The 24,896-nt window shown below is 43.3% G+C and overlaps 1 protein-coding gene across 2 annotated transcripts in view; it reads right to left on the reverse strand.

The window, feature by feature from the left end:
- The window catches only part of roq (RING finger and CCCH-type zinc finger domain-containing protein roquin), a 163,309-nt gene that overhangs the window by 133,575 nt on the left and 4,838 nt on the right, over positions 1-24,896 (reverse strand). For both annotated transcript variants that reach the window (XR_014702778.1, XM_084586315.1), the window contains exons 2-5: positions 19,071-19,371; positions 9,369-9,682; positions 4,074-4,181; positions 2,425-2,752 (exon numbers count right to left, since the gene is read on the reverse strand). Coding sequence is in view for 1 of the 2 variants with exons in the window: in XM_084586315.1 (XP_084442441.1) it covers positions 2,425-2,752; positions 4,074-4,181; positions 9,369-9,682; positions 19,071-19,326 (1,006 nt within the window). In the remaining variant the exon portion in view is untranslated. The remainder of the gene's footprint in view (positions 1-2,424; positions 2,753-4,073; positions 4,182-9,368; positions 9,683-19,070; positions 19,372-24,896) is intronic.

Genomic DNA, 24,896 nt, shown 5'->3' on the forward strand with positions numbered 1-24,896 from the left:
CGCGACATCAACAGCAAAAAAGTGCAGACGATCATTGCGGACTTTTTCGGCCGCAAGTAGTTCGCCATAATAAAGTTTGGTTCATTTTCAATTCATTCCCATGTGGAAGTTGACTTGTTTTGGATCATACGAATTCAAGATGATACGAATATTTTGCGTGCTCCCTTGGAATTTGTTATCATCGAGATTCTACCGTAACCAGGTTTAACTGTAAACGCCCTGACGTGCAAATGAGATACAATGTTAGACTTGTGAACATAGTTTTCTGCATTCTTCCTATGAACCTAGAGGTCTGATCATGAGTGAGAGGTGAGCATTTGATACCAAGCCGACTGCCAAAGGCAAGAAAACAAACGAATACTTACACAAGTGAACTGAGAGGAAAAACCACACTGCTCTATAGGTCTATGTACAAGCAATGTTGCTTGATTGTAATAGATGGGGGGGAAGGAGGGAATCTTTTGGTACATATTGGAGGCTGTTAATGTTCCTCGCAGCATAGATGTTTGGGAACGCCAAGTCTCGAACAAAGGCTTATCTTACTTCTCTGCTGGCCAGCTGCTCTATAAAATGACAAAAATTTCATGGTGAGGACGTGCTATCGATATCCCCCCCCCCCTCCCCCCAGCTTCGTCCTCTTGTAGCTTCCCATGGGATGTCATCTCGACACAGGCACAACTTAAAGCACTATGGATGGCGACAACAATGATGTAAAACTGAGGAAAGCATGGAGAAAATTGAATGATTTGAAACAAAAAAAAGGAAATTACATTCTCAACGACAAGGGGTGTTGGTTCACACTGAAATAAATATGATAATCATTTTTATTTATGGATCACTATACTTCCCGCCAGGAACAGGCACAGTCATGGGGCGTGTGCTGCCTGCTGCTAGCCGAAAGCTACCTTATACCACGCCTATATTGGGATGCAAGTCAAGAAAGCAACAACGAATGCCCCTCAAAGGAAGCCCTCCATCCAAATGTGTAGGCTGGTTCTCATTATGTTGCAACTGATCCCCAAGCGTGAAACCAGTAGCAGTTGGCAGATGCATCTGCAAAATGGAATTAACAGTGACATCATGACAGTTTGCCAATGCCATCTGCAACAGGGCCTCTTTTCAGTGACATTTAGTACTGCGTTCTTGATCTGGCATTTCCCCATAACACCCCAAGCCTCTCTAATATAACCAGAAAATCAGCACCAGCTTGCAACCAATAAAGGTTGCAGACAAAGTTGCAGGGTCCCCTGCATCTCTCCACACTTGGTTGCATGAATGAAAGATGACTACAAGCACAAACATGCCTCTTCCAGAAGCTTAACTCTTTTTTTTTTTTTTTTTTTTTTAGGAAAACTAGTGCGGCGTGCAAGGCACAGGTTATGCACAGGGCCGTCCAAAATATGTGTGAACACGGTTCGGCAAGGTTGCGCTTGCGAGAGCGTCGCCGCAGCCGCGCATCAAAGTAAAGTGATGTAGGCACACAGGGGCCTAGAGGCGGTGCTTTGTGTCGTCTGCTACAGAGTGGAAGCCACCGTGCTAGCATAGCTACAGTTTTTACCACTGAGGTAGTATAATAAAAAAAAAATGACACCGGTTCTTTCAAAACTGTTAGCGTGTTGTTTGTCAGACGACAAACATAAAGATTGTATATGAATAGAGCTCTCACAACTCATCCGAGAATCACTCGCTAGGACAGACCAGCCTCTTAACTTGACACTCATTTGCAGGAGCATATCAGCCTCGCCAGTGGATAAGACATTGCCATGCCCAAGCTAGGAGGGTTCACCAGCTGACAACCTTCCATACAACTGAACAACACGCTGCAGTGTAAAGCGTGACATCATCTCGGTACGTTTGGCCGCTGCCAGTACACAGTTAGGCGCACTTCTCAGTAAAGAAGTGCGCTTCTGCACTGTAGCAGACGACACGAAGCATGGCCTCAAGACCCCTGTGCACCTGTGTCACTTTGCTTGGATGCGCGGCCGTGCCGGATGCCCCGACACTCCACGGAGTAGGGCCACGCCGAGCCGTGTTCACACATATTTTGGACAGTCCTGTACATGGGGTGGTCATGTGATTGTGCACGCCTGCCACCTCTTTGAGGTGACACTCAGTTGCACAAATGCTTTTTCACTATTGCAATGATGACAATTAAGCTTTGCACCATAAAATTCTTTAGCATCATGCACCTACCTCACAAAAGCCTCAAACCACCGAGACTGGACTCGTTCATGCCACTCAAGAGCAACAACACATGAACTCGGTTCGGTACTGCCCCTGGGCACTCCGCTGAAGCAAAGCAGCGATGGGGGCGAGTTGGTTGAACATTTTGAGAAAACTGGGCACTACACTATGTATGTTGTTCTGTTTGCCTGCTTCACAGTGTGCCATTTTCTCGAAATGAAAAGTGAGCCCTGCACCCACCTGGCTCCCAGTGGGCGAGGAGGTCAAAGTGTGGCCGGAGGGAAGCCAGCCCTGCGGGGTCACCTGTTCGCTGCAGCGCCAGCGACAGCTCATGGACACTCTGCGAGAAGGACTGGGGGCTCTGCAACTTGTCCACCAGGGACTGCATGTGTGACCGGTGGGCAGCGTCCCCGTACAGCAAGGACGACCACTGCTCAGGTGCAATGCGCAAGCCCGCCTCACTGGCAATCTGCACAATCTGGGCATCATGCTCCCTGCGGAGGGCCTCGTAGGTACAGAACTCTTCCTTGAGCTGCATCAGGGACGAGTCGCCCTCCCGCTTGGACACCTGCAGTGGACATACTCGCTCAGCACCAAAAGGAACAAAAGCATCAACCTCTCTTCAAATGACACGAGATTTGCAGTGAACCTGCTGTAGTACTGCTAAGCTCCTTACCGTTAAGACAGTGCACAAATGGGAAGCTTTTTACACCTTTGGTGGAAGTGGTTCGGCACAACCAACAGGGAACACGTCTTTGCTACATTAGCCCCCTAATTGGCAAAAAAAAAAAGAAAAGAAGCAACTCTCACGCGCTGTTCGTGCACAAACCTCAAGGTGCACCTCTCCCAATACCAGTGCACCGTACACTGCACAAGGGTTCAGGTACTCAGATACCTCAAATGATTGTGCACACACAGGATGCTATGCCCACCATCGTAGCACCTGGATCCCACTTCCTGATAATCCGAAGCCTTGGCTTCTTTATGGTTCCTCAAGATAAATATACCAAAGATAGCATACAAATGCCCAGCTCCACAGTCTCACTAGATAGCTGGTTCTCTATGGCTTAGCTAGTGAAGTATTGCTCAGACCTACTGCCACAAGTATTGCTCAGACTTACTGCCATTATCTTTTGATTTCTGCGTCAGATATGGATGGCCAAGTGCAGTGACAACTATTATGTACCAAGATAAAGAGCATTAAAACAGTGACTTTACCAATAAAACAAAAATAGTGCGGTATAACATGATATATATGGGGTTTAACACCATAAACCAACATCGGCTACAAGGTGTGCCATAGCGGGGACAGGGGGGCCTGGGGGGCTCAATGTGTTCCACAGAACATTCCACTCAATTTCATTGTTTGACGTCAATGCCACATGCTGCCTGTTGAAATAGCTTAGCAGATTTTCTGCGCTAGGAACTATGCAATAACATAACTTCTACTGATCATTAGAAACTTCAAGGAGTCACAAACTCAATTCTCAATGTTTTACTGCATACAAAGGAGAAAGCAGCTGCGAATGAAGCACACTCAACTGTAGCTACACCCATTCTAGAATGCATTAGGTGTACATGCAAGAGTCCAGGCGAGTCCACACACGACCATGCTAACAAATCTGACACCTGCCTATATGATACTTATTATTTTCCATTGAACATATAGATCCCTCCTTAATTCAAACTTAAGTTGAACATCCGGTTTATTTGGGCTTAGCTTTGGACATGCCTATTAAAAACACAATGTGCATTAAAAATTTAGGTCCTCTTTAGGTCTGAATTATCGAGAGTTGACTGCATCACCTACTGCCCGTGCCTATACACCACCCCTCTGAAAGTCCTTCATATCCTCAAAGGAGTACTGAATAAAATATTGGGTGGACTACCTTGAAGCATGACGCCCTGTACAACAGTTGCACCACATGTCCAATGCTTGTCTTGGAGGCCTGGGGGAAATGAGGTGCCAGGCGCTGAACCACAAACAGCACCAGCACCTGGGAAAGAAATGGTGCACCCTTTGAGGCTTGCGAAAAGCTGCAGGTTGGCACTAACTGTGTGCAAGTAGTGTGTTGTCTTTACGCTTTTTTTTTTTCTTCAACACACAAAACAGACAAGACACTCCCACCACGTGACATTAACGCAGCTGAATCGGTGCCAATGCAATGAGAAAAAAGAACATAGACAACTCAGAGTTTACCATTGAAGAAATGTATGGTTGGCTTGCCAGCTTTTCATTAGGAAGCAGAGTGGCGAAACCAATAAACTAAGTGCACCCAAGCAAGGTTCCACCTGTCGCCAGTATCCTTGGATAAGCTCCTCCCAAAAGCACGGTACAGTCTGGGGGCGCAGCTTTAAGGCCAAATTGTGACAGAGGCACATGTAAACCAGCTCGTGTTCACTTCTTTTTTTCTGCTTATGGTGACAGTACAGTGCATGTGCCTCAAAACATGCAAAGCAGAAAAAAATGCTCAATGTAATGTAATAGAAAAACGAAGCCTCATCGGTCTTCCGTGCTTTCTATTTGGACAAAACCTGCTCCTTTCGTGGGCAGGTACGTGATCTTATGTACATGCATGCAATGCGAGTGTTCGCGCGAGTGCCAACATCAATGGCCGCTACAACAGGAAAACTTGTGTAACAGACATTTAATATTTGTAGCAGAAAAGCGCTGTTGTTGTATTGGGCTGTATGGTGCACAAGCAACAAATAGCTAATGTGACAAACACAAGGTTAAGAGTCTGCTGCATTTACAAATTGTGGTTATTTCCAATCTATATTCTATTCAGGACATTTGTCAGAACATTTGCTTATAAACACCTTAGATTACAGTATGTATCAATAACAGCACTTTCACTTAAAATCAATGCTAGGTGGAAAGGAATATGCTCAGTGTAATACAGCGTAAAATGTTTCTTTCTTCCACTTTTGAGTCGCCCGCACAAAACTAAAATGTGTTGACTGCTAGCCCATATTCACATGTGTCACATAACACTTTTCCTGTTTTGTTACTGAAGAAGAAGAAGAAGAAAGTTTGTTTATTCATGAAAACAGGTATTACATAAATAATACAGAAGGAGGTCCCAGAGCTCAAGGCTGTATCGGGACCTCCTATGGATGGATGTATAAACTTATGAAAAATATTATTGGTACAGGAAAAGCAGTCAAAAGAGGCAAAACCGGCGAACACAATATGGTAAAAACATAAAAAGTAGGAATTCAATACAAGCTCGAAAATTTCATGCGCGGCCGGTATTGTTAAAAAAAAGTATTTGAAAATTATATACAGAGTGATACATCTTCCCAATGGGCATATGAAAACACTCATGAATTGAATGTGAACAAAGCGGTATGTATATAAAGAAAAAACTTGTTTGAAAGTTATGTGACATTATTGTGATAATACGGATAACAGTTGTTGTTTAAAACCGGACAGAGATGGGGATTGCTTGACATGAGAAGGGAGGTTATTCCAAATTTGTAAAGAAGCAAAAAGAGCCGTGTGCTTGCCGTAGTTTGTTCGAACGGTTATTAATAGAAAACTGTTGTCCTTAGCAAATCTTGTTTGATTATTATTGGTGAGGGCCTTCCTGTTGATTACAGTTGAGGGTATGGTGTTGTGCACAGCTTTATAAAGTAGGATTGCGAGACTAGAGGTAATCAGTGAAGCGATCGGTAAAATGCTGTGGTCGTGAAGAAGTGATAGCGCTTCGCTGCGGTATGAACTGTAGGTTATTATACGTATGGCCTGATTTTGAAGATGTTGCAGTTGATATAAATGTGATAACTATGAAGTTATAACATAACTTATATGAAGTTATAAAAACGCATAACTATGAAGTTATGCGTTTTTTCCATCAAATCACTTGCACAAACTTCATGCAACCTTAAAATGGTATGTTTATGTTTAATTTCTTGCCATGAGCATGAGCAGCGTGCATGTCTGCTCTCATTAACTCTGATTCCAAAATGGCTTGGGACTTAACAGAATTCGATGATCTGTCCTTGATCTGATGTAACGTATTTACTCGCATACTGCTCGCATTTTTTTTCGCGGAAAATTGATGCTAAGTTGGGGGGGTGCAATAATTATGTGAGGAAAATTTTCGAGCAAATGTTTTGGAGCACAAAACGCAAATTAAAACTGGTGTGAATTGGGATCCTTAGGTCAGCTATTGCAAATATAGCCAAAGCATTACTTTCAAGCAGAACTTACTCTTGTTATAAAAGTACAGGGTCGCCAAAAGCACAAATTGCTAAAGCACTTTATCTGCCACATGCAGCCTCATCACTCCTCACGTTTCGTGGTATAATGCTCACAGCAGTCCATACAGTTCTACTCTTGATCAGAGACTTGACCCGAGTCCGTGTCGATAGCCGTCTCCAGAGCATACTATGCAGAACTCGTTGACGCCGAAGTGCCTGCTGGCAGCGCGGTTGCTATGCTGTAGCGCGCACTCGAAAGCTTTCAGCTTAAAAGCAGCTGTATAACTTGCCTACCGCCCCATCGTGATGCGGCACCAAGAACACGGTACACGGCGGAACAAAGCAAGGAACACAGACGGAACGAAGAAACAATGACGAAACACAGAGACACCTCTCAAAACGGCAACGACTACGAGCATCATGAAGGTAAGAAAAAAAAGAAAACGATGAGCATGCTATCGCCGCCTGGTAGCACGTGCACACAACGAAGCCAACTAGGTTCAGTAGCGCTCCAAAGATGGCACTTGTTACTACTAGCAGATGACTCTTGCGGTGGTAATATTGGTGGTGCGACGATTATGCAAGGAAAAAAAATTCCAATTTTTGACACCCAATGTTGGGGGTGCGAGCATTACGCGAGTGTGAGCATTATGCAAGTAAATACGGTAAGTGTCATTATATTGTGTATGAAGTCTCCAAGAAACGGTGCAACTGCATTTCTTGAGTGAAGTACCGTGACTAAGCTTAGTCTGTATAAATAATACTGCTTGTCATGTCTTTCATTCTTTGCTGTTCAGCAAAAGAGATGTCAAAACATTCAGCAGTGTAGATGGATGCACACTGTGGAAGTCTTATTTCCCCCTTTCTCATCTTCTTTTTCCATAAACAGCCATTTTTGAACAGTCAGTATAGAAGCCCAGGAGGGTACTGTATTTTCCCTCCTCTTTTAGTAATTTATTTTACTTATTTACTACATGCTACTAGCCTCATGCTGGAGACTTTTTCAGCACAGGGAAAAGTTACATGCATAATAAAAAGGCAAATATGTGTACACTCAGGCTACTGCAGAAAAGGCAAACAAATTCTTGGTTGCAAAACACCTACATCAAAGAAAAATAGAGTGCAAAAAGATAAATCACCCACACAAAAAGCAAAACAAAAACAATTTCAAAGCAATTCCCTTATTCCCATTACAGATTAGACAAGCCTTCTAAACAAGCACCTAAACAATTGCCAGTACCAACATTATTCGGCAACTTATTCCCATCTCGGATGGCTTGAGGAAACAACGCAAATCAGAATGTACCATACTGAAACCTGTACTTTCGAGTCCTTCAGCGTGCACTTGCAATCATATTTTACACTGCAATGAGGAGGCAAAGGCAGCAAAAATGAAGCCGCCTGGTACTGCCGTAGCGCATCATCTTGATAAGCTCGCAAATGCACGTCGAGATTTGCTTACAAATAGAATGCGTAGAAAAATAATTCACTCTAGGTTCCCTAATTCTCTGTTTTTTCCCTCCGCGAGGAGCAGTTCAATGCTACCAAAGACTGTGGAATGCAGGACTGTGGAATGCAGGACAACCCCTTTAACTAAGCACTCACTTCCATCGGACAAAGTCAGCACACAATGACTTGCAAAGAATGGAGTCCAGAATTTGCTGGAGTTTATTCACTTTCAGTGATTGATGCTGGTTAGCATTAGAGACCACAGAAAAAGCAGAAAATATGTTAGAGTAAACTGGCAGTGTAGGTGATCATCTTATAAATAAAATTTTTGAAGAGACACATACTCAGGCTTACTCAGGTATTCATGCACTGTATGCCGCGGTTGGGATAACATCATATAAGGGTCCCTGCTAGGAGATCATAGTTTTCGTTCCATTTTAGAGCGCAGCTTTTTGGCACTCGTTCCTGCGTTCGCTGTTGCTGTCGGTGTTGTCCTCGTAACCAGCTCCGTAGGGCTCCCCCCCTCCCCCCTCTTCCTCCGTGATGGCGACCGCGCGTGTTCACCGATTGCTGCGCGCTCCTGCCACCGTTTGCCGCTGCATTTGCAGCAGGCAATACCACTGCAATAAAGCATGGCTATAGGCTAGTTGGTGATTCATACTTGGAACAAAGACAGTGCAAAAAAGGACAACTCAGAAGAGGACACAACACAAAACAAAGAATACCAATGAATAGCAGAGAAACTTCAAGAAACAATGTATCACAGCTGTTACAAATAAGAACATTGAGAGAGCCTTGCAATTTTTATGGAGACTCATTAGTGATGCCTAACTTACAAAAGGCAGAACAAATGAAAATACTGCCTTATGACACAGACAATAACTTCGCATGGCACTCATCTAATGCAGCCAGATAGATGCTCTTTGTGGGACAAACTTGTAGCGGCGAATGTGATGCAATCTATACTTTTCCTGATTCCCTTCTGTGGCCGCTACCGAAAGTGCAACTCTTCCGCATCCTTTGCAACCCAGATATACCATGTTATGTACGTTTCAAGCACATCAATCAACACTGAATAAAACTGTATTTGCTTGCATTTATTTGTATTTATTGTATTTACTCGTATAATGAAACCACTTTTCAAGAAAAAAATGATGTTAGCTTGAGGGAAGAGTTCATTACGCCAGAAAGAGATCTTTTTTTTTCTGCAAGAGGCTTCCTTCCAGCCATCAACGAAAGCACACAGACAGACGCGATCATGATGCCAGCTTTTTAGCATCGTTCTCTTCAAATGATTTCTGGTGCTATCACGCATTTGCAGCGTGATAAAGCGAACCTGCTGGACACCAGGCCGCTGGCACTCTGCCAAGTTGTGGTGGCCGTGGCTGGTGCAACACAAGTTAAGAATACAGGTACAGCTAAAAGGGACCTTCACTCGATAGTGACTGCCAATCCCAACAGCCTCATTCTCCTGTCAACAGCCTTCTATGCTCCTGTTGAGCCCACAAGAAAGAAAAACAAGGTCGCACCTTGCGTGACAAAGGTGAGCCATCCTCGAGGGCGAGGAGGACGAGCCTCAGCACTTCCTCCTGCATGTGGGGTCCCAGGAACTGACAGCCGCGGGCCCGCACGGCAGCCCAGAGGGCAGCACTCAGCTGCTGGCCACCCCCCACCCCGCCCCCCGCCTGGTGCTGGTGGTGCTGGAGGAGGAGCTCAAGGGCACAACGCTCGCCCAGAGAGCGAGCCGCCCGGGCTGCCCGTGTCCGTCCTTCGGCCTCCGACAAGGGGCAGTGGACCAGAGAGACCAGCTTGCGCTGCAGGGGACGACTCAGCCAGCAGCCCCCTGAATGATAGCCACCCGTAAGGAACAAAAGGCTTCCCTGCCCACACAGAGTAGAGCAAGAGGAAGAAGATGGCTGCACAGTATGAAAGAGTACAGCACAAAGGTTGAGAGGGAGCCTCAGTTCACAATGTTGGCTCAGCCTTGTCCATACACAGGAACACAAAACTGGGATGGACAAGGAAGGGACCCTGAAATGTATGCGAACCATTTTGCAAACCCGAGGAGCATTCCTCTGGTACACACCTTTAGTTTGAAAGGGTGACAATGCCAACTTCCCAAGCATTTACTACTATTCACAAAAAAAAAAAAAAAAAAAGACTGTTAGACTGTTGCTTACATTCAACTCTTTCAGGTGCTGCTCACCACTTCAATTTGACACAAGCATTTTAGTGCAATAGCACTAAGGATTCTACTTAGCTAAAAAGCCGTTGTCTATTAATTTATGCGGTCCCTTTCACATTTCAAAAATAAGATAAATACGGCCGCAACTGGGTTTCGGTCCCACGGTGGCGCGAAGTGACCAGCTTTGTTGCCCACTGCACGAGAGCACCACGCCACTGTCACAGCCAAACACCATATGTATCTACTTAACAGCCAATTTCACATAGTGTACTGCATATCATAGCCTCCATTAACGCCCATCTGTGCGCAATGAATCCAGACCACACCATTATCATATCACTGCCCTTTTAAGCTGTGCAAAGTAGTCCCAAAATATTATATTGTGCCCCCACTAATGTCACCAATCGTTGACTTCGCCAATCTTGGCCTGAAACCTGACCTCGAAAAGCAAAGTATTTTGAAACATAATGTGCTAGCAAAAATACTCTGTGTTAGGTCAACTAAGCTAAATCGACTTTATAATCTGAATAGCGCAGAGTCGATTCTGGGTATATCGAGTAGTGAGAGAAAATCCTGTGCAAAAGTGTGGCACTACCGAGCACATTTATCGAACTCCTCTAAAAGCAGCATTCGATATATTAAACGGCGCGCTGGTCCCCTGCAAGAGGTACTATTCCTAATGGCCCTCTCAAGACCACCTTTCGCATGTGGAGAGGAGCACTGTTGGGCACTGCCTTGGGCACATAGTAACAGCGCAGGCCGCATGAAGGTGCCATAAGTATATGTGAAGTAAGGACCCTGACACATGGTTGCTGGTAGCCATCTATCTTTGGGCACCATTTTCCACACAACATTTTTGCCTCACTGTGAAGCCAGCATTCGGTACAGCGCTGGCAATGCAATAAAGCTAACCTAGCTGACCAAAGGCAAACGGCGGCTTTTGCCATTCTAGCTTGCCCACTTTTGAAGGAGTTACAAACACCAAATGCACCTGAATTTTAATGAAGGATTATGCCGTCATACTACACCAGCAGCCCGGTTAGGGCAAGTTATAAAGCATCGCCTGCCATAAAATTTATTATTGTTACCAGAATGGCAAAAGTTATGGGGGAAAGAGAAAGATACAAGGTTCTCAATGCAGATTTTCAGAAAATAGCAAGAAGAGATAAGAATGCCTTCCTGAACATACAGTGCCAAGCAGTTGACGACAACAGCCAATTGAGGAGCATAAGAGCTCTGCATAAGACAAAGATATCAAAGGAAGCTTCTGTGCTAAGCTGGGCGTGATAAAGGACAAACGAGGCAAGGACCTCACTGAAGCCTCAGAGATAAAGAAGAGGTGGCAGGAATACACAGAAGAACTGTACAAGGACCCGGATGTGCAAACCCAACATAAGACGGTTGTGATTACTGATCTCGAGCCGGGCATCCTGAAGAGTGAAGTTAAATGGGCCTTAGCCAGCCTTGCTAAGAACAAAGCTAGTGGAATTGATGGCATTCAAGCTGAGTTGCTTCAAAACCTCAACCATGACGACGCTGTTAACGTTCTGTATACATTATGTCAGCAAATTTGGACAACCATGCAGTGGCCACAGGATTGGAGGAGGTCAGTTTACATCCCCATTCCAAAGAAAGGCAGTGCCAAAGATTGTTCCAACTACCGCACGATCGCGCTTATTTCGCATGCTAGCAAGGTGATGCTGAAAATCCTCCAAGGTAGGCTGCAGCAGTATGTGGATCGGGAGCTTCCGGACATGCAAGCTGGGTTTCGCAAGGGCAGAGGAACTAGAGACCAGATTGCCAACCTTCGTTGGATCATGGAAAAAGCAAGAGAGTTCCAGAAACCCATCTACTTCTGCTTTATTGATTATGCGAAAGCGTTTGACTGAAGAGATCACAGCAGATTGTGGCAAGCTCTCCAAGAGATGGGAGTTCCAAATCACCTCATCTGTCTCCTCAGGAACCTGTATGAAGGGCAAGAGGCCACGGTCAGAACTGGGCATTGTCTTACTGATTGGTTTTTGATTGAGAAAGGAGTGAGACAAGGCTGCATACTGTCGCCCTGCCTATTTAACCTATATGCTGAGTGCATCATGAGGAAGGCCGGTCTGGACGAGTCTTCAGCTGGAGTGAAGATTGCTGGGAAACGTATCAACTACCTTAGATATGCGGATGATACCACTTTAATGGCAGAAAGTGAAGTGGAACTCAAGAGACTTCTGATGCGCGTACAAGAAGAGAGTGAGATGTTTGGGCTTAAACTGAACATTAAAAAGACAAAGATCATGGCGTCTTGCCCCATCAAGTCCTGGAGCATCAAGAGACAAGAAGTGGAAGCTGTGAGATTTTTCTCTTCTTGGGCTCCAAGATTACCCCGGAAGGAGACCGCAGCCATGAAATTAGGAGACGCCTGATTCGGGAAAGAGAGCCATGGCTAGCCTTGACCGCCTAGTAAAGAGCAGAGACATTACACTGCCAACCGAGATCCGTATAACTCGTGCTATGGTCTTTCCAGTTGTGATGTATGGATGCGAGAGTTGGACTATAAAGAAGGCTGACCGTCGAAGAATTGAAGCGTTTAAATTGCGGTGTTGGCGGAGAATCTTGAGAGTTCCTTGGATGGCCAGAAGGTCAAATCAGTCGATATTGTCGACCATAAACCCTGACTGCTCATTGGAGGGTCAAATTCTAAAGTTAAAGCTCAGCTACTTTGGTCATCTGATGAGAAGAGAGGAGTCGCTGGAGAAAGATTTGATGTTGGGAAAGGTTGAGGGTCGCCGGAGAAGGGGTAGGCAGCGAACGCGATGGTTAGATGGCATCTTCAAGGCGCTGCAGATGAAGTTATGTGATGTTAGGAAGATAGTGAGAGACCGGAAAGCGTGACGTGATATGGTCCATATGGCCACGAAGAGTTGAACATGACTGAACGACTGAACTGAACTGAGCATAGAAAGCTAGCGGCACTACACTTCAACCACCACAGATGCTCTAAGCACGAGGTCAGTGCACTACCTGGTACGGCATGGTTGGACTTCTTTGAGCAGATGGAATGGCATTACTGACACGCCTCAATAACACCGTTCCTGCTTGCACATTCACGCATAGACACACTGTTTCAGCAAAAAATGGCCAAAGGAGCTGTCCTTAGGGATCTGTGTAGAATCCCCTTGATTCATAACTTATTCAGGAAATGCATTTTCAAGCATCATTTGAGATCTGCCGCAGAATATTTCAGATTATTTTCTCTCAATTAGCAGAATTCAAAACTCTTAGCCGCACAAAGTCAGGAGCTTTAGCTATGCTACATTAGGGGTCCTAGCCAAAACAAAAAATTGCATACTGGTTCAAACGGCACACTTTGAATGAATCAACACCAACAGTAAAGGAACTCTCAACGCAATGAACTAGTCATCAGGTAGTAAAACGTCCTTGCAAATTCATTGTGATAAACTTCCAGTTCTTTCGTTTTCCACAATCTTTACAAACATCTGCATTTATCTCTCCAAAGAATAGCTCATTTCTGAACTTGTTTCCTCATCAGCAAGCAGCATAATCATACAAAAACATGGCTAACAAAAGACGCGACTGATTCTAAAGTTTTGGTCGACAGACCCAATTTTAACATAGTATTTTGAAAGAATGACAAGAATTCCCAAGGCGGAGTCTTGTTGCTACTAACCAACCTTCCGATTGCTACTAATCTTCTTCTGTCATTAACATCAATTCAGAGCTTCAATTATTGTGAGTTACCAGCCACTCAGAACCTGAAATAATGATATTAGAACTGTCTGCTATGAACTCCTCACCCTCATCCTAAACTATGCACATAATCTTACTGTTTGCTTAAATCAACTTCATACTAAAATACCCTAATGCACGCATCTTTCTCCTTGGCAACTGCAACAGCCCCACTATTAAATGGCCAAACATAACACCCACCAAAAAGGTAGTGCAAAAACAAAGGACTTTATTGATGCATGTTTAAATTTTAATGTCACCCAATTAGTAAAAAAAAAATGACATGCAACAAAGGTGAATCTTTCTGGACTTAATACAAGCTAATCACCATGAAAGTTTACCACCCCGCAGCCTTAGCAACCATAAAGTCTTGCATACCACTTGAACCTTTGTCTGAGAACCATGCCAAACATAGGTAATTATGAAAATATCACTAACCAGCTGAAGTCTTTTTTTTCTGGGTTTCAACATAGGCTTCCAGTACCAATCTGTTCAAGGTAACCGGCTAACTTTCAAAACTAAAATGGCAGAAGTAATGGCCAATTTTATTCTCGCCATAATTTTCATGCAAACCATAATAAGCCCCGATGCTCTGAGTATTTCAAAAAGCTTGAAAATAAAAAATAAAAATGCCTGCTCTGCACAGCAAAGCTCAACTCAAACGTATATAGGTGGAACAAATATTAAGAGGCTGAGAACACACTCCTGCGATCCATTCGAAACACTAACACACATTTTGTTTTTTTTTAAATAGATCTGCCGGGGATATTAATCACAAATCGGTTAAAATTCTGGCAAGTACTAAACCCTCAAGAGACCCATACTATCACTCTTACTAACAGACTTGAACAATAGACCAGAGACGCTGAATGTGCAAACATATTTAAAACGGCATTCTCATCCATTCTCAAGAACTGACACAGAGCAGTATCTGTCGCAGCTACACATCTGATATCCCCAATGCTGTCAATCATTTTCTGCGCATGGAATTGTCTGTATTATAGAACGCATTAAGCTGTCATCCTCAGCGGGTACCGGTGAAATGACTTCCATGCTCTTAAAAGATACTTGGCACTTCTCTGCACCATACTTATCACTACTTCTCGTGCAATCCCTTTACACAGGTAACATACCCAGTGATTGGCAAGTGGGAAAGGTCATTCCAGTCTTCAAATCTGGTAACAAAGGACCACCTCTTAAATACAGTCCCATTTTCTTAACTAAAGTATCATGAAGAACCCCAAAACATGCCGTTTGTTCTCAATCCACTTTTTCCATCCTTCTCAGCACAGGTTTCATTAAAGATTGCCCTGCAAAACATAATTAGCCATTTTCATTTACGATCTGTATATAAATCTCGATTGCAACACTCGAAACGTTAAATCTTTCTGGACTTTGCAAAGGCCTTTGACAAAGTACCCCACAAATGATTGCTACTAAAAATTTCCCGGTTAAATTTACACCCTAATGTACTAGAACGAATAAAATAATTTTAAGCACAACACTCCAAGTTTGCCTGCGTTAATAAACCAACCTTCTAGTTCCCAAGTAACATCACGTGTCCCCCAACTGTCTGGCTTTTGGCCCCTTTCTGTTTTCGAAATATACAAACAACTTACCCACACATTTCCTCTAACATCCACATATTTGCCAATGGCTGCGTTGGCTACCATATGGTTACTAACACATTCGGTCAAATAGCTCTCCAAAATGACCTAACCTGGTACAAGAATGGTGCAGCCAATGGTTCATGAAAGTTATCCCTGATAAATACAAACACGTGCCACTTCACTGCAAATGTGACACCTTTTACATTTCATCCTTAAAAGAGAAGTCCTGCCTAGCAAATCTTGCTCGTTGTTGTTAACCAGTATGGTTTTTTTTTTTTTTTTTAGCTGACTTCACATTCCACCCTATATCAGCCCTCCGGCACACATTTCACTTTGCATAGGTAATCCCCTGCAAGTTGCTAATACTTTTTGTATATACTATTCTCCATGCCTATACCTACCCCTTAAGGTCTATTCACACTTGTGACTCGCGAAGGATGCGTGACCAGCAGTCGCATGCGACCAGAGAACAACCCATGTCCACACTTGCGAATGCAACTTGCAGGTTGCTTTCCGCATCGTGTCTACCTTGACTATTCACCCCATAAAGCTAACTTACATTCACGTCAGCTGAGCTGCTGATTGGTTTAAGGGTTTGCGACCAGCAGTCGCGCGGCTGGAAATCAAGCAGCTTCCGATTGACCCGCGACTGTCGCTTTTAGACCGATGCGACCATTTGCGACAGTCGCTTTTCGACCAAAACGGTCGCGCGACCTCTGAGTTGAAAGTGTGAACGGGCCTTTATGTAACACCCCCAAACTGGGGGTCTTTAGGTAAAGTGATGTGATGCGGTGATGCTTTTACCAAGGACAGCGCTTAAACCTAATGAATGCATGTGCAACGAGAGGTGAACAAAGTGCCCTAAATTAAGAGGCCCTTCAAAAAAAAATTAGAGCACTGCTTTGAGAAAACTATGCCCAGTTATTAGAACTAGCACAACCTTAACACTCTGACAAAACTGTGTACATAACTGCGTTCAGAAAATGCAGATTTTTCTGAGTGTGGGCGACATCAAGCAGTGATTTCTTTGTTTCAGATAACTTCGCAACCTCCACGTAGTAAATAAGGTGGTTTTTTTATACCATATAGAGCATACAGCAAATAATATTTTGCAAAACAGTGAGCAGAGCAGCATGTTTGCCATTTTTGTATGCATATATTTTGCCACCAGTGGCCACTTTTTTTTCGCACATCCAAATATAAACTGCTCCTTTGACATATAAATTATTTACACAATCCCTCAGTTCTTTATTTAATAAGTAGTGGCATTTTGATGTTGTTATTTCCATCAATTATTTTCTATAAAATTATACCCATTACTGCAAAAAATTAACTACAAGTATCTTGTACTGAAAAAGCAAAGAAAAAAAACAGGGACAGAACACTGGAAATTAGGTCTCGATTTTTTTTCGCCGCAGTGGAAAGATTGACGTCTAAAATGTTCAATTCCATAACGGTTTTGTTAGAAACGCTGTAGAAAATTTTTACCGAGAATTTTTCTAACAATGTATGCGCCCGTTTTTATGTAGTCCGATGCTGGAAACCATGAGCAGCGACCGCGATGACAACTGGTGGTCGACAAAAAAGATGTACCGAAAATGAATACAACTTTCACTCGCCAGACAGTAATCAGACATTTTTTGCATAGAGTACCGCCCTTTTCAGTTTCACACTCAATGCTGTTATAACACAATAATACACACCCTCGTCAACGAAAATTTTAGTGGGCACTGTCATTGCTTCATCCACAAAATTGTGAACACTGTGGCGCCATCTAGTGGCAAAATCGGAAAGCATACCTCTCACAGTGCGAAAGCAGGTTTTTATTTAAGGAAGCACTGGAGACAGCGCAAAATATAATAAATTATGGCAAGCACTCCTAGAAGAAAAAAAAAATGTGCAGTTACGAAAATCAGCGATATTTTGCTGACATGTAGTCACCTGCGAGCTACACTAAAAGTACTAGAGTTTCTCCGCTAGATAGCGCCTCGGTTATTTTTATACGATTTTCAATGGCAAATTAAAATTGTAAAGCCTCTTTTCTTTGATATTGTAGCGCTCATCTGTACTATATGAGGCAAGATCTTTTCATCTCCACCATAATCTCATGACATATTTTGGCCAGTGTTCTTGTCCCTTTAAGGCTTGGTTATAAAATTTATGTAGAAAAATGTTCCCCTTCAATGGAAATGAAAACTGCCATGCAATTTAAGAGCTTCTGAAATGTGTTTAAGGCTCTATAACTGTGCCGTTTAGTTTGGAAATGCTATTAAAGGGTTAATCTACCGACTTTCTCGACACCATTCTTGCCTGCAGCTGCGCTGCCCGTCCACTAGAACAATAGTGACATGCTCAGTTGAGAGATTACATTTTTTGAAAGCATTTAAAAAATGAATCGACCAAGATTAAACAATAAGAGCAGCTGTAAATTATTAAAAGAATGAAGATCAAAAATAGGCTGGCGATTAAGATATGTGAAAACACTGTTTGGCATGGTTTTGCTTGGTGGTTTAGCATTCAGAGACTGGCACAGAGTTTGGTAAAGTGTGAAACGCCTTTAGATAGTTTGGTTTCTTGGGGCAAGGCAAGGCACAGTGTCTCACTTCTCGGTAGACACCTACAATTAACAGCAGATTTGGAAGTCATCGGTTTGAATCCCAATCGCAAACCAGCCTCCAACCTGGCTAGCAGGTGGATGATGAATTGGGAGTGGAGGGGTACGAAACTAACATGAACACTGCACAAAGAACTTCCTGTCCACGCTCCTGCTCCCGCCACTCCCAAGGCAAATTTAGCCTTAATATGTCAACACTTTTATCTTCATTTGAGACAGAAGTCAGCCCCGTTAACAGGCGATTCTGAGACATCAACCAAAAAACATTCTACAGGGGGCGATTTTCAAGATGGTAAAGCAATGGCCTAAGTTGTAGGCATCTCAAGCATTTCAACACAAATCCCTGCTTACTTTCAAAAGCCCCCCCTGGTTTCAAGAGAAAATACCATGAGAAAAAGGCCAAACATGAATACAAAATGCTGTACGCAAACAAACAAAAAAATTTGGCGTGAAGGCAAGTAGTACTCAAAGCTCTAAGATAACATTTATGGTAAAATTCTGCGAGCATCCATATTTTTCCAAGCATCTCCTTTCAAACCTCCATCAGTGGAAGTTCCGTACGCCAGCTTATTCAGTTTCCCAAAGGAGCTGGCACATACTAGAGGCCCGGGGAAGAATTAAATGAATGTTTCTGTTCAATAAAAACCAGATAATGCCAACAAACAAAACACTGCTCTTTTGGCCATTCCAGACTATGGTTAAGCAAGTGTCTTTATGCAACTGCTCCCAATCTACGAAAGCATCTCTGGACAACCAGCTGCTCACTCAGCCCGCAAAACCCCTGGTGGTACTGCAATGTGGGAATCCCGCACAAGACAATGTACACGCGGCAAGAAAAAACCGAGCACTAACACATCCTGACTAGTCAGTGCCCTGTGCATCCTGTGTGCGGAGTGCTCTTCCCGTATAATGATCACCAACTAGCACTTTGTGCACAGGTAATGCCCAACCACTACCTAAGGCATTTAGATCTCAGCGCCTCAAGCTTGGCCACAGGCAACAAAAGCACTGCACCATGGAAGACGGCCACTTCAGCGAGCCAAGAAATCATGGCCTGCAAAGAACTGTCACAGCAGGCGCTTACCCTGAGTGGCAGGCCTCAGCAGAAGTGCCATCTCATGGATGCAACGCGCCACTACCTGCTCAGCACTCTCTTCGTGAACCACTGCCACAGGTGGAGGAGCAGGAGGTGCGGCCACCAGGTGGAGCAGCGTGGGGACGCTGTTCTCGGGTCGCCTCTGCTGCTGCAGGTGGCAGAGGGGCGTGTGTGGGCCCCGGCCACAGCAGCAGGCAGCAGGGGGCGCCCCCCAGGAAGGAGGGGGCGGAGCCTGCACAGGCATGCTGGCTGCCCCCCCAGCTGGGCAACCTCGCCGGCCCACGGCGCCCTGCACACATGGGAGGCTCACTCCTTCAGGAAAAATTTCAGAAAGGAAATGTGACAAGGCCTAGAGAAAGAAGGCGCACAACACTGTGCTGACTTCAACACAGTGTTGAGCACCTTCTTTCATTACTGCATCCTGTAGCTCTATTCTTCATTAACGTGGACTACCACTAACCCAAACCTTCAATCTTGCAAGGTGTAGTTCATTCTCGTGGTATTAGCATAGATATGTAGATACATGCTTTAAGATAAAGTTCCACAGAAATTTTCAAAATAACTCGATGCAAAAAAAAAAGCTATCTGCCTGTACAAAGAAAAATTAAAAAGACGGTCAAACTATCTTCTCAGTCAATTCTAACATTGAATAAAACCAAAAATGATGTGATGACATGAAGGCTTCAAACCAATGCTCACTTCATCCAATACCACACTCTACCTATGAAACTAGCAAAAAGCTTTATTAACTGGTCATTACCTAAAGCACTTACCTCTACATTCAATGAATGTAATAACCACAACACAACATCAGCAGCACCTAGGGCAGCATGCCTACAACTGCTGCAGAAATCAGTGTTCATTGAAATTATGTGCAACCAGACATCACAGATAATTTCTTCAGCAATCTTCCGAGCCAGTCAAAAGCCATGTTTTTTCCCCGAAAACATCTGTAGAATCTGCTATAAGGCACTGAAAGCTTTAAAGCTAGGGTCCATCATAGCTTGGAGTGAGATGTCGATTTTTATTTTTTGAAAACCGAGACTTTTCCGCTTATTTAAGAATACTGTTCTCAGTGTTTTTTCTTTTGAAAAGATATTGTTACGTATATGCCACCGAAGAGGACGACAATAGAAAATAGAGTGAGAGACGACGAAGCTGAAGAAACCGTTGGGGCTTGCCTGAACACCTGCTGTGTTCTGCTCTGCCTTCTGCCCCGTATCAATATTACTTTTTTAAAAAATTAATCTTTTTTTTTATTTTTTTCAGTGGCATAATGAGGCATTTTTGTGCGACCAAAGTCCCTTGAAGCATAGGTTGGCCTTTTTGTCAGCACAAGCAGTTGATTTACCAGTAACTAATACAAATTTGGTCACGAATTATGCCATCTCCTCAGAAATAAACACCATGCAAAGAACAATTAATGCAACCACTTATAGCATGCACAGAGTGGCAAGTTTGCATGCACTGACATCACCAATGGCACTAGCAAATGCAGAACAAGGCAGGCATATCCTCAGCCAAAAAAAAAGGATGTGATGCGTCAAAATGAGATCACTTCACCATGAAACATTCAGGGGCTCTGCCTGTGGGTTACCACAACACACATTGAATATCAGCTTTCTGTGCTGAAAAATGTAAATATAAACCAGGAGCACACTAGGTGTAACACTGCAAACGCGCCTCTCAATGTGCCGCATAGAACTGAGAACAGTGATTTTCCCAGGGATTAACTCGCAGAATTCTGGCTACTAGGACATTCTACAGTCAATCCAATCAGGAATTCCTAACAAATTGAACCAGCAAAAAGCACAGAAACACAAGAAAAGTACACAGGACAGCGCTGGACTGGAGGTTTACTTGAAGAAATGACCGGCCAAGGAACCAAATGACATGCAAACCAAACACTCTCAGAAGAGTGAGTGTTGAGTGAACAGAGTATTGTGAGGACACTGACAATCATAAGCCCACAAGACTTCACTTATGACGCTTATTACCTACATGCACACAATCTAACCTCTTTATTGGTGAGTAATAGTGGCAATGCACTAATACACCTGTCACTGGCTTGCGTCCTAATGTGATAGACCTCCACAAGCTCCCTTTCCTTTTCCGATTACTGAAATAAAGTCAAGAACACAGTTTTCACATTCTCTGCAGTGACCACGCTAACAGCAATTCCTCTATTTCTTTTCTTTTAGCGCAGCTCTCATGCGCCTGTTTGGTGGTTGAACCGTGTCGCCGTTGCCGGTGTCACCGGGCGAAAGAGAGTCAAAAGCCAAAGAATTTCTCAAAGGAAGAGCCATGAGCGAGCTCTGTGCTGCTCGCTCGTGGCTCCTCTCTCTATTCTTCTGGAAAATTTTCTTTGGCTCACGAAAAAAAAAAAAAAAAAAGAGGCAGCTGTAACTGCACATACATACTACAAGCACCTCTCTCAAATTCTTTGTATCAACATATCGCAAAAACGCTTATCTGCCCTCAAATTTTGCATTAGCTATTATCATAATCGTTCTTGGAACTTTTTACTCGGTTTGGTACCACACTGAAAGCACACTCCTTAAACCCCTCAAAAGGGGGCAGCAGCAATCAGCTGCCCCAGCTTCCTCATACACACAACTATCCAAATGTGAAACTCCACCACTGCCGCAATATGCAGGCATGTAAATGCATAAGCAAAGCGATCTATGTACAGCAACCTACCGTGGCACTCAAAGGGAGACGTGGCTTTCAGCAAATTTTTTCTGTCAATGCATTTACATTCATTTATTTTTATTATACTAGCAATATTTTTACGACTATCCTCACAGAATTTCGCTCCCTATTTCAAGAGCAGCATTTTATACAGTTAATTTTTCCCTGGAATCTCGTGAAAAGCCTTGGAGAGTTCAAGAATGAGGCAGGAGGCTAGTCCAATAATCCCTGCATTCCCGCAGGCAAGCCTTTATTATACCCTAAATGCTATAACGGCTGTTCAAACTAAAATGAGAGAGAAAAATTTGCCTATAAATTATTTAGCGATCTCAAGCAAATTCCACGTGGTGATCCATGTAGCGTAGCACCATACAAATCAGTACCAAGAACAAAACATGCAACAAAAATTTGGTGTCCTTTAACCAAAACAAGACTAAGCCTGAATTTCTGGAAACAACTGAACACAACATAACAACTGTGCCTCTCCCCCCCCCACCCCTCCCATCAATGTGTCAAGGTGTTTGTGTTGTGCCTAATGACACACAAGCAACTAAAGCTGTCATGTGCCAAAGACAAGGTTAAAGGTCCATCAAGGTCCCATGGAAGCGAAACAAGGGGAATCTCAATAGCAATAGCACGTTTCTGATTTTGTTGATCTCCTTATGATACTAACTGGAATATTTAACCATGATACTGTAACAGCAATTAAGCAATGAAGTGAACAAAGCTAATTTATTTCACCCATTTCAGCCCATAAACTAATCATGCCCAATATAATTTCTGAAATATTTGCCGCCACATGGTGACAAGTAAAAAACAAGAATGCCTCTCAAAGACCTGCAAACTAGCATTTCCAAAATGAACAGCACCAATCAAATCTGAAACAGCACATTCTAATGACAAACACAAAAGCATCAAAGGCCTCGTTGTGAAGTAAGAGCAATCTGGTGAGACAGCCTGTCAATGGCGGGCACAAAAAACAGTGTGTTTAATGAAACCACCTACATGCGTGCCACTCTTGTGAACATTGCAACAACCATCTCATGCTGTCACATGCTTGTGCTAACTCTGGCATATATATTCCTACGTGTAGTGTCACGGAAGATGCAAGACTAAAATCACAATTTTCACAAAAAAAAAAAGTTTTAAATTTTGATGTTTCGGATTATGCATGTATAAAGAAGCTTCTCACCAAATTTGATTGCCATGTCCCCAGTGGAAAAATTAATATTTTTTTGCGAAATGGAGTGCACTTACCAAGGAAAGCCCATATCAATGCTGATTTTAAGACGCAGCCGCATAGCGGGCACGAAGCTGAATGCATAGTGCAAGTTAGAATGCTCATTCTTCGAGCTCTATAGCCAAAAGGGACCCGCTGTCAACAGTACAGCAGACAGCTAAAATGAAACACAGAAACAAAAGGCAAATCTTGGGCCATGGCAACAGCAGATGCTGGCAAATCGAAAACGAAGCATGGATTGACTAAAACAGGGCACGTAGCCCTCGAATGCAGTTCTTGCACCACTGGAAGCCTGGCTAACCAAAGTGCTCAACAATCTGCAGCTAGAGTAAGGAGCCTAGACGAAGGTGCATGCCCATCAAGTAACCAAGCAAAGAATTTCACGAGCACAGACAAGGACGCTGGACAGCTATAAAGCTGAAAAAAAAAAAGCAACTTGAAGCACTCAACGCAGAGCAGTGTCGTGTTGAAAAGGACAGCCCAACGTATGCACCAGGCCCCTTTGATATATTAATTTAGGCCTTAAACATGAATAGCATAATCTGAAATCCTTGTCTCAGTTTACACTTTTTGCAAGAGCACAACTATTACTAAAACTACCATTTCCAAACTCCTTCACAAAAGGCTACTTTCAAGGTGGTTTCTGAACTAAAATTCTGTTGGGGTGCCGCACGAGAAAAGGTATTCTTTGGATTCCTAATTATTCTATAAGATAAAAAAAATATATGTGAAATAGAAAATCATATATGTGACATACAATGACAACAACAAAAATGAAGTTCATTTTTAAAGTGCTCAGATTCTTACAGAAATGTCAAGAACCCACAATTGGACCCACCCTGGACAATGAACTACCTAGAAGTTATCTTAACACATTTTCGAGATTTTTAAACTGATAGTTTTCTTAAGCTGACACATTTAATTACCCATTATTACAGCTAAAACTTTTTTTCAATCTGTGCTAAATAATGAAACTTGCAAGTACAAGGAAGATAAGCCATCCCTGAAATTTTTATCAAAACTGGTCCAACAGTTCAAAAGTTGACCCTTCGACCCCACATACCCCCTTAAGGAGAGACGCGCGTAAATAAAATGGCAATTTTCATCAAAACATTGTTTTTTGGTTTTGCTTGTTTTATTATTTTTGACCCTTCCTCTTTCGTGTCCACTAACCCTAGCCTCGAATGTAGACAGAAAGTGATAAAAATCTGCAATGTGATCACGCCAGGTGGCGCAGCAATGGGCAAACTGAGTTGCTTTTGTGACGGCTATGAATTTGAAACACAGTAGCTACCACTTTTATGGCGTTGCAGGCAGGTAGAAAGAGCTTTTTTTTTGCATTTTGAAAGCCCCACGGCAGTTTTCAAAGAAATAAGATAAGAAACAAGCTTTTTCTGTCATCAAGAGCTGCACCCCCACTCTCAAAAATACCCCCGCCATTGCCCGCCCTTAGTCCACAACCCATTCTCCAATATGATCATTTTATACTACTACTACTGCTGTACCACGTGTTATCGGGTTGCCGCACTGTGGTTCAATCAGGGACACACAGGCTTTGAGCAAGTTTTGAAGAAGCTAGGTATCCTACCTTCGTGGGAATTGATTGTACTGACTAATCCGGGTGACAGTCTTCGATCCTCAAGGATGTACTCTCAAGAAACTGCTGAGCCTAAGTCCCATCGTCGCCACATGGCAAGGAAAGCTTGCGCCGAGGATGCTTTCCAGAGGCAATGTGAGGGACCTACATAGGCTGCAGAATTCTAATGAAACATGGTATTTGCAGCTCCTTAAGCTGCGTTTTCTCATGTTTCCTTAAAGGAACAGAACACTGGAATTTAGGTCTCGCTTTTTTTTCGCTGTAGTGGAAAGATTGATGTTTAAAA

The sequence above is a fragment of the Amblyomma maculatum genome, unplaced genomic scaffold (genome assembly GCF_055883805.1).
Source record: "Amblyomma maculatum isolate TAMU_Amacu unplaced genomic scaffold, ASM5588380v1 scaffold_18, whole genome shotgun sequence".
NCBI classification, from domain to species: domain Eukaryota; kingdom Metazoa; phylum Arthropoda; class Arachnida; order Ixodida; family Ixodidae; genus Amblyomma; species Amblyomma maculatum.